This window comes from Elephas maximus, chromosome 19 (assembly GCF_024166365.1).
Source record: "Elephas maximus indicus isolate mEleMax1 chromosome 19, mEleMax1 primary haplotype, whole genome shotgun sequence".
Lineage (NCBI taxonomy): Eukaryota > Metazoa > Chordata > Mammalia > Proboscidea > Elephantidae > Elephas > Elephas maximus.
The window spans coordinates 49,533,796-49,543,633 of NC_064837.1; the positions used below are offsets into that span (position 1 = coordinate 49,533,796).

At 60.8% G+C, this 9,838-nt stretch overlaps 1 protein-coding gene across 3 annotated transcripts; it reads right to left on the bottom strand.

The window, feature by feature from the left end:
* Positions 1–264: 264 nt before the first annotated feature.
* On the bottom strand, positions 265–8,850 carry PLEKHH3 (pleckstrin homology, MyTH4 and FERM domain containing H3). Of its 3 annotated transcripts, none has more exons than XM_049860930.1 (13): positions 8,689–8,850; positions 6,727–6,782; positions 6,292–6,371; positions 5,996–6,187; positions 5,751–5,908; positions 5,518–5,638; positions 4,047–4,353; positions 3,296–3,503; positions 2,932–3,059; positions 2,472–2,604; positions 1,629–2,087; positions 1,152–1,343; positions 265–637 (listed from the first exon to the last, which is right to left on the bottom strand). In XM_049860930.1, the coding sequence occupies exons 1-13, from the start codon at positions 8,848–8,850 to the stop codon at positions 461–463; spliced, it is 2,373 nt and encodes a 790-aa protein (XP_049716887.1). In that variant the 3' UTR covers positions 265–460. The 3 variants fall into 3 exon arrangements, 2 of the variants coding, with proteins under 2 accessions (XP_049716887.1, XP_049716886.1); XM_049860929.1 differs by having other exon boundaries at positions 2,923–3,059; XR_007514167.1 differs by having other exon boundaries at positions 550–637; positions 1,654–2,087; positions 2,923–3,059.
* Between the last annotated feature and the right edge of the window lie 988 nt (positions 8,851–9,838).

Sequence of the window (9,838 nt, forward strand, 5' to 3'; positions counted from 1 at the left end):
CCCACCCAATGGAGAAGGAAGGGTGAGTAATTGTCAGCTTCCAAAGCTGCCTTCTTGCCTGCCCCACCCACCACCCTGCAACAAGCCAACTGGCCAGGTAGAAGTTCAAGTCAGGAGGTCAAGGAGGGTGGAGCCCTGTGGTGTCCAGACTCCCCTCTGTGTCTGGAAAAGCCCAGAGTGTGGGCGTCCCTAAGGGTGGAGCTCTGAGCTGTGGGGCTCCAACTCGTCCCACGAAAAACACTCCCACAGGAAGGTTTTGTGTAAATAAGGATTTTTTTTTTGCTTCTCTTCTACAAATAAATTAAGAAACAAACTAGAAAATTCTCTGCACCCATTGCAGCCCTTGGGTGTAGGGTATGCCCTGTCCCTGCAGGGCCAAAAGGGTCCATGGTTTCCTCAAGTCTCAGAGCAGTCCAGGACCAGGCTGGAGGCAGGAAGGAGGTCATGACCCTTGGCAAGCTCAGTCCTGCAGCTGCCCCAAACAGCCAGACTGTCCCTGGGGCTCGTCCAGGCCCGGGTGCTGGCTGGGAGGGGAGATGTCTGGCAGGTCTTGGCATGGAGGAGAAGGGCTGCTGCAGGGCCTCTCAGGGGAGGGGCTGGCCAAGTAGGCATTTACCAGCTGCACAATCTCTTCCACCTAAGAGAGGGCAGAGGTCAGGTGCAACAGGGGCCACCAGGCTCCCTTCTTTGTCTCATTCTCCACCCAGGCTCTGAAGCCCCAGCTTCCTTACCAGGGCTTCCCATGATCTAGCCCCTGCAACCTTCCCCCTCCTCACCCCTGTCTCCCTCACTGTGTGCCAGTCACACTGGCCTTCTTTCTGCTCCTCTAACATGCCAAGTCTGTTCCCATCTCAGGACCTTTGCATTTGCACTTCCCTCTGCCTGGAATGCTAAATGTCACCTCCTGACCATCCTACCTAATGTATAGCCCTCTTCAGTCACTTCCTGTCTCACTCTTCTTTTCTTTGTAGCACTTATCTCTGTCTTAAATAAACTTTGATTACTGGTTCACTGTCCCATTCTAATGTACCTGAGCTTGACCTTTGATCACTGCTGGATCCCCAGTGCCTAGAGCCCTATGTAGGCCAGTGTTCAGTGTTTCTTGACATCCCTTCCCTTCCCTCCTCCTTTCACCACCCCCTCCCACTCACCTGGGGGCTCTGCAGAAGGAGCTGGCTCTCTCCTACCCTCAATGCCAGGGTATGGGGCCCCATTAGCTGGCAGGCGGCCACATGGCCATAGCTGACACTGTGGATGGGCTCTGTCTCACCAGGTCGGGAGAGGGACATGGCCTTGGCTCCCAGGCCCAGGCATAACTTCTGTGGAGCACCCCCACCAGGCTCCTGCAGACAGATAGGCAGTCAGGTGAGAAGGAGAGGACACTACAGCTTTTGTTTTTGGGGGGGCGGGGTATAGCTGTGAGCAGGGAGGCTCCTAGTTCCCCCTGTGACCCGACAGTGCAAGGAAGCTAAGGCTCCAGAGAGGTAAGGGTCCAAAGTGACTCCTGCAGTTTGAGATGGGCAGCTCTGCTGGGGTAGGAAGTGTGACCCACAGTGGGGGCCTGTGGCTCTGGGGCAAAGGTGTGGGGCTAGGGCCACCAGAGTCCCCTTCTCCCTTCTCCCCCTCACCGTGCTCAGCTCCAGAACGTCATACCGAGCAGCGCCGAACCCCGGACACTGCGCCGCCAGAGCCAGGTAGGCAGCCATGGCCTCAGCTCGGCCCATGCCCCGCAGCCGCTTCCAGCCGCCCAGCACAGCAGCCGCCGTGCCGGCGCCGCCTCCTCCTTCGCGGGCCGTGATTCCCGCTGTGCGGCCGGCCCCGCCGCGCCAGGCCCGCTCCGCCCTCCTCTTGGCCAGGCCTGGGCTCCAGAGTGCCCCGGCCAGCAGGGCGGCGGAGGGGGGCGGCCTGGGGGCTGGGCGGGGCGGGTCTTCACGCGGCGGGGCCGGGGGTGGCAGCAGGCGGTCCAGGCGCGGCAGTGGCGTCCGCAGGGAAAAGTCCCGGTGCAGGCCCTGCAGGCGCAGCGCAGCCAGGGCGCGCAGAGTGTCGTCGGGCGGGGGCGGCCGGCCGCGCAGCAACAGAGCGTGAGCCTGTAAAGGAGACATCTGGAGTCAGTGTTGAATTGGCGGTTGTGCTGTCGCGAAAACACCTGGGAACTTGGGATCTGAGGTCTGGGTTGGAGTAAAATGATTAAATGAGATAGACTAGAAAGGGAGGGAATCCCTGGGTAGTGTAAAAAGGTTAGAGCGCTAGGCTGCTAACCTAAGGTTAGAGACTCAAGTCCACGCAGAGGCGCCGCAGAAGAACGGCCTGGCAATCTACTTACAAAAATAAGCCATTGAAAACCCTATGGAGCACAGTTCTACCCTGACACATAGGTCACCTTGAGCAGGAATCGGCCACAACTGGTTTTTAGAAAGGGCAGCGTTCAGGTCTGGCATCTGTTTGGGGACATGAATGAAGGAGAGCCTCACCTGCTCAAAGAGGAAAGGCAGTTCGTGACCGTCTGTGGACAGCCCCTCAGGGTGCAGAGGTCCCTGAAGACGCAGACACAGCCTCCAGCCGGAGTCCAGCGAGTCCTCCAGCCCGGCTTCCTCGGCCGCCAAACTGCAAAAGAGAAAAGGGCTCCATGAGACAGCGAAGCAGGGCCCCCCTCCCCGGGGGCGTAGGCCGGTGGAGGAGGTGGGACGGGGCGGGGCCAACCTGGGGTCAGGCCAGATGTTTGGGGCGGGGTCTGGGGGGAGTAGAAAGGGAGGTGAGCCTGGAGGCTAGACTGTCAACCCCCGCGGGCAGGGGTCGGATATGTGACCCCGGCAAACGTCACTGCGCAGGGCTTGTAGTAAGCGCTAGATAAATGTTTGCTTAGTGACTGACCGAACCTGAGAGGCAGAAAGGCTGACCGCAGGGCTGGGGCTGGACATTTACTTCTCAAACCTGGTGAGCACGTCGGCCACGAGGGTCCCACCAGCCAGGGCTCGCTCCTGTGCCCCTCGCTGCTCATACAGCGCGAACGCGTGGCGGCTCCGGGCCAAGCCCAGCCGCCCCACTAGCTCTTGCGCCACCTGGTGGGGAGGGAGCGAGAGGGCAATCAGACCGAGCTGGGGTCTTGCCAGGACTCCGGGGAGGGCTGATCCAATTCGAGGGGTCTTCCAGGTCTCTTAGTCCCGCCACTACCACCACCCCTTCACCGAAATGATGAATCTGAAACACAGAGCTAACCTAGGCCCAGGCACCTGGAGAGCCGAGCATGGGAAACTGGGAGAGGAATGGGGGTGCAGGAGCCTCTCTCTAGCCTCACCTCCCCGGCTGTGGTGTGGGAGTCGATGGCCACCGGGCAGGCACCGGCCCCGGGACAGTGCACGGTGCACAGCAGCTCCTGCCGCCGGCTCAGCGCAGAAATCTCCGCCAGTGACGGCACCAGCTCTCGGCCGCGCGTCCGGCCCAGCGCTCTCCGGATGAAGCGCGCATATTCCGCCAACTCCGAATCTGGGAGCGCCTGCTCGGTCCTGGGGCAGAGAGTGCCCGGGAATCAGCAGTGGGAGGGCTCCTCTCCTCCCCTCCCTCGCCTTCTTGTATTACAGTGTATTTCAGCTCGTGCACTCCCTCCCCTCCAGCTCTAAGCTCCTTGAAGGCAGCGACTGGTCCTTGTCTTTCCCCAGTGCTCTATATAGAGCTGAATTACTCTCTAAGTCCCCTGGCAACGCTTTCCCATTCCCCTTCCCACTTCCAAAAGTCGCCACGATGCTCATTCAGGCTCACATCAGAAACCCATCTCTAACCCAAAAGCCCGGGCGCCAGACTGCTTCAGCCCTGAGGAAAAGCAGCCTTTTAATAATTTGTCTGTCCAAAGGGGGGCACCTTTTTGTAATTCCTCCACCTGAAACTGGCACTGTAGGAGGTAGCAATGGCTCTGGCTTGGGTGAGTCCCTTCCCTTCTCTGAGCCTAGGTTCTCCATCTGCCAAACCCTTTCGAAAGTGCTGTCTTTCTCTCACAGCCCTGTAGCTCCCTTGCCTTGGCCTTCGCCTTGCCCACGCCCCGCCCCTCTCACCTCTCCAGATGCCCCAGGAGGTGGCCACGTACAGCTCCTCCAGGCCGGAAGGTGCAGCTCATGCAGGTGAGGAGCTGCCAGTACCGCAGGGCGGCGGGGTCTTGGGTAGCCGGTGGACCGGGGGGCCCTGCGGGGCCCGAGGTCTGCTTAGCCAGCTGCAGGAAGAGTTCGTCCCGGAGCGCGGGCAGGTCCCGGCAGGTCTGGAGCACACCCTGCATCAGGGGCCCGGGGCGCCGCGCCCCCTCCAGTGCCTGCAGCGCCAAGAACAGCCTCACTGCCTCCTCCCGCAAGGGTGCATAGCCCGGACCTGCGGGAGAATGGGGGCGGAGGGACAGTTTGGAGGTGGGACCCAGAGCTGGGCCCTAGGAGGAAGGCATGAACTGGAGAAAGGTTAGAGGGAGTATAAGGGGACAGGGGGTGGTGAGGAGAGGAGCGTATGAAGGATAGGCAGAGTGAAGGGAAAGTAGGGTTCCCACAGAAGGAAACTCAATCCCTGCCTCCCAGGAATCCCCACTCCAGATACCGCTAAGGCTGGACTTTGGGTTACCACCTAGAAGGATAGACTAAGAAACCCATTGCTATTAGTGGATTCCGACTCATAGTCGACCCTACAGGACAGAGTAGAACTGCCCTATAGAGTTTTCAAGGAGCTCCTGGTGGATTCGAACTGCTAACCTTTTGGTTAGCAGCAGTAGCACTTAACCACTATGCCTCCAAGGTTACCGGATACACTAAGGGACGTAGTTCAAATCCCAGATTCTGTAACTGGTACTGAGAGCCATTGCAATGGGCCACAAAGCAGACTGAAGTGGGAGTCAGAAAGCCAGGGTTCTCCTCCCAGTGCCCCTTAACCCTCTAGCTGTAGGAATCAGGTAAGTCACTACCCTCTCTTGGGGAGAACTATAGCTGGATGAGGGCAGTTGCTCTTCCAGTACATTCTTCCAGAGTGGTGGCTTTTCTATCACCTGTAAAGGTAGTATGTACAGGTAATATGACATGAAAGGAACCCTGGTGGCACAATGGTTAAACACTTGGCTGCTAACTGAAAGGTCAGTGATTCCAACAGGTGAACGGACCTGGCGATTTGCTCCTGTAAAGATTACAGCTTAGGAAACCCAGTGGGGCAGTTCTACTCCATCCTATAGGTTCACTATGAGTTGTAATCAACTCAAGGGCATACAATAACAATGTGACATGGTCTTAAGAGTGTGATGACAGATCAAAAGAGAGAGTGTAAAAACTCATGAAGAAACATCCATCAGTGGTCAGAATGAGACCCATAGAGAAAGTGGACAAAGCAGGTCCTTTTTCTTCCTGGCCAGCTTCTCCTTTCACCTTCATCCTTTTGAAAAGTGAGGGGCTGGGTAGGCCCCCTGAGGACTCAGTAGGTCCCTGCTAGGCAAGACATTCAGATTCTTATCTCTGATCCACCTCATTCCCTCCAGGGGACTTGGGCCATGGGACCACTCACCTGGGGCGTTCACTCCGTAGGGCAGGGGCAGGAGTGGGGCATACAAGGCCCCACTCGTGTGCCTCAGAATAGGGTTCCGTCGGTAAATGAGGGCCACTGCCTCCGGGTCCCCACGACTTTCCTAGAGGCAAAGAGAGAGATCACATGATGGGGCAGGGGATCTCTATGAACCCAGAGAGCTTCTGGGTCTACAACCCTCCTAGTAGTTCTCTCTGGAGTCCCCTTTCTCGCACCTGAATGTCCCTGAGCAGCAGTTGGGTGGGAGTCTCCAACGGTGCCTTGGCAGCAATCACTTCTCTGAGTGCCACGCCCCAGCGCTCGGCCTCTGCCTGGCGCGGAGAGCAGAGACGGAGGCTGTGCTTCCGGCCAGACACGGTCACTGACCACAGACCTGGGGGAAGAGAGGCCACGAAGAGCAATTAGGGCCTGCCTGGGCAGCGTCTGCCCAGAGAGGTAGGAGAGCCCCCACAGGTCTCACCGGTCTCTTTGGGCCTACGCTCAGGGCCGGTCACGGAGCACAGACTGGTAAGCACCAGGCTCCCGAGGCGCCGCGCCCCTTTCCCACTGCTGCTGAACTGGTCCAAGGAGTCCCGGGTGAGCACGAACCAGGCCCGGCGCGGAGGCAGCCAGGGCCGCGCCCCTCCTCCGCGGGGCTCGCGGTACAGCCAACCTGGGGCAGGGTGGGAGTTGGGGGGAGAAGGATCAGCAGTAGGAGCCATTATCCCCTGGAGGGCTGGGATCCGGCACCTTCGGAGTGCACAAGCGGGTCCTCACCTTTCACGACAACGTCCGGGTCGTCCTCTGGCGGCCCCTTCTCCGGGATGAGGCTCCGTGTCTCCTCTGAGCTCTGCAGCCTGGGCCAGAGGGGAGGAAGGGTTAGGCTAGGCTGCCAGGTCCCCGGCCCGCCTCGAGGGGGCGTCTTAGTTAGGGCTCCCCAGACCGCGAGGGGCGCCTGGCTGAGGGGCTGGGAACCCCTCCCCCTGGCTGTGGGAACCGCCAGGCTGTTCTGACCTCGTACCAGAAATAGCCTGGACCCCCCTTCCTCCCAGCGCCCCTGGCCGGACCGCCCCCCCCGGGACCCCAGCCAAACCACAGCGTCCGGCAGAGGGCCTCTCCCTTATTGCACAACCACGGGAGGGAAGATGGCAAGCATGGGGGTCCTGGGGACGGCTGGGTCGCGAGACCATGGGGCACAGGGGCAGAGCTCACCTGTCGGAGACTGGTCCAGTTCTCCCTGGCTGAGTAAGCGTCACGTCCAGGGGGCCCTGGGGGGACAGGCAGAGAGGCCCTCCGGGTCAGAACTCTTTCTGCTGGAAGCCAGTGGTTTCTGTGCCCAGGACAGCGCTGATCAGGGAATTAAGGAGTCAAGGAGTGGGTCGGGCTGGGGCAGAGCAAGCTGCAGCCAGTGGGCTGGCCCCTCCTACTGGTCCAATGGCTTAGCAGCCAAGGCTAGCACCTTGTCCCTGTTACCCTTTGAAGATGTAATCAGGGTGGGGTAGGCTGGAAAGAGCACTGGGCAGGGAGTCAGGAGACCTAGGTTCTAGTGCCAGCTTGGCCACTAACTCTCTATGGAACCTTGGACAAGTCCCTCTCTGTCTCTGGGCCTCACTTTTCCCATCTGTAAAATGAGAGAGGTGAATAAAGTCCCTTTCCACTCTGGCAGGCTGGAAGTCACTCCTACCTCTCCATTTTCCTTTCCTTCACTCTGCCTCACTTGTCACAGGATGACCAGCAGTGGGCACAGAGGCAAAGTAAGGAAAGATGGACCCTTTCAGTATAGGACTTCCTCCAAGTGCTTCTTTTGGCCTCCCACAGACACCCCTGAGGCTTAGTGGGGAGTGGAGCCCCTACCCATCTGCTGGAGCTCAGACAAGGTGTAGTCTGGAATCTCGCCATTTCCAACCCGTCCCACATCTCCCTAAAACTTCAGTCCTAGACTGGGGTCTGAGACAGGCTGCAAATCCATTTAGGAGCCAGGCCAGGTGGGAACTGTGCCATCATCCCTTTGGGCACAGACAGCTCCAGCCAGGGAGGGGGGCCAGGGACACCTGTCCCCAAGTGCCAGCGAGGGGGATGGAGGTGGAGCACGAGGGAAGCAATGGAGAGGTTGACAGAACCGGCCCTGCCCTGGCTAAGAAGCTTGGGGTCATGAGGGTCGGGCGCCTTCCAGAGGCGCAGACCCACCCATTTTCTGGAGTCCGAGCGGGACTCTTAGCCGCAACACCAAGGGGGCAGGTGCTGACCACTCTCTCAGAACAGCTCCCCTAATCGCAGTCCCCCACTTCCCTCCCCCCCTCTATATTTATCTGCCCTCGGCCTCCGCCAGGTGCTGGCGCTCGTCCTGGCGGCGCAGCCCGCCTCACCCGGGCACCGAGCCACTGGGCCTGCCAGGGACCCCTGAGTGGGGGATGGGAGCCTGGCCCAGGCCATTGCACACGGGAGTCTGGCCGCCATCGTGCAGGAGTATGGGGGAGGGGATGTCAGGGGCTAGAGGTCTCCCACACAGATCTTGCCTCAGTTTCCCCATGGGAATGTTCGACAAAACTGGGAGCTGAGTGTTCTTCACCATCCCTCAGGGATTCCCCAGGAACCTCACCAGGGAGGGCCTAGAGTTCTGCCCTAAGTGCAAGGTAATGACGAGGGGCCCTCGAAGAACCATGTCCCCCAGCTCCCTCTCCTTGGCGTCCCTGCCACAGAACCCAATCCTAAGATGTCTTCTTCCCCTTGCCCACGTCCCCGCAGCGGGAGATCCAGCATCTGGCCCCAGAACTCAGGAACTGGGACCGGAGCGAACCCAGGCGTCCGAGCCGCCCAGCCGGCCTCGCCACATTCCTCGGCGCTGGCGGAGGCGGAAGGAGACGGGATGGGACGCGAGCCCGGCGGGGAAGGGAGAGGCAGGGCCAGGTCGGGCCACGCATGACGCCTCTCCTGCCTCAGGGTCCCCAGCAGGTGGACAGCGCCCAGCGTGCGGCGCGAGGCCCACAGGCACATCCTGAGTCCAGCAGCCCGTTGAGCTCCCGGGGGCTTCTGGCCCCCGGGCAGGAACCTCCCCCACGTCCCCAGTCTGCCCGGAGAGCGACGTTTGGCTGGAGTCCGGAGCTGGAGCAGGCGTGACGGCCTGTTGTAGCAAAAGGGATTGAGACGAGTCTCTCCAAACCCTCTGGGACTTACCCTCCCGCCGCCCGCTGGACTCGGGGTCCGTAGCTCAAAGGTCTCCTCGTCCTCGTCCTCGTCCCCTTCCCCGCTAAGCTCGCCGTCCCCGTAGTCCCGGTGAAGAAGAGTGAAGCCTCGACGGCAGCAGAGGAGCCACCACAATCCCCCGGGAAGAGGCATCCGGGCGAGCGACCGGGGATGCGGGCGCGTGCAGCCGCGGCAGAGCAGCAGGGGGTCGGGGAAACTGGCCCGGCTCAGACCCGGGCTAGGAAAACTGGTGGCGGGAGGAGTGGGAGAGGGAGGGAGAGAGCAACAGGGAGAGGGCAATGCCCGGCGCTGGGGTGCAAGGGGACGCTAGCCAGAGCCTGCAGGGGGCTCGGTGTCTAGCCCCGGAGGGGGAGGGGGGAAAAGCGTCCAGGGCTGGGGTTGGGGGGAGGAGGGAGCAATGTCCGGAGCTGGGAAGTAGTGTCCGTTGTAGTGTCCAGCCCTGTGGGGGGCAGTGTCCGGTGCAGTGTCCGAGGTGGGCAGTTGTCCAAGCTCCAGGGAGGGTCGTGTCCGGTAGGGCGTCCGGTGGCCGGGGCCCGGGCCGCGCGCGCTGCGCTCCCTGCAGCCCCGGGACTGGCGCGCTGGGGGCGCGAGCACAGCGCCGGGACCCCGCCTCCCCAGCCGCCTTTCCCCTGCGGGGCCCCCCTTCCCTAGTCTTTCTCTCCTCCCTTCTTTACAGGGCAGGGTCCGGGTTTCGTCATAGCCTCTTCCGCCCAATCCCTGTGCCTGGCGCCGGGCGCGGCCACCAATCAGACCGCTGAGGCCGCGGCGGGTTGCATCAAGTGCCCCTGGCCTGGTGACAGCGGAGAGGGGCAGAGGAGCAGGGAGGGAGGGGGCGGTGACATGTTAGCCACGCCCCGCCTCTGAAGTCGGACTCCGGGTGCCAGTGACGTCACGGAAGCCCCGCCTCCAAGCGATTGCTTTAACTCTTGGCTCACCAACCGACCGACAGATCAAAAACTCTCTAGAGAGGATAGAGGAGAGCGAAGGGCCTAGAGGATGATGTTGAGGAAAACACGATTGCTGCCCTCTGAACCCTGTCTTGTCTCTGGGGCCCTGAAAAACGGAAGAAGAGCCTTAGCTACTGAAAGGATGTCCAGACCTGCGCCTGACATAGATCTAG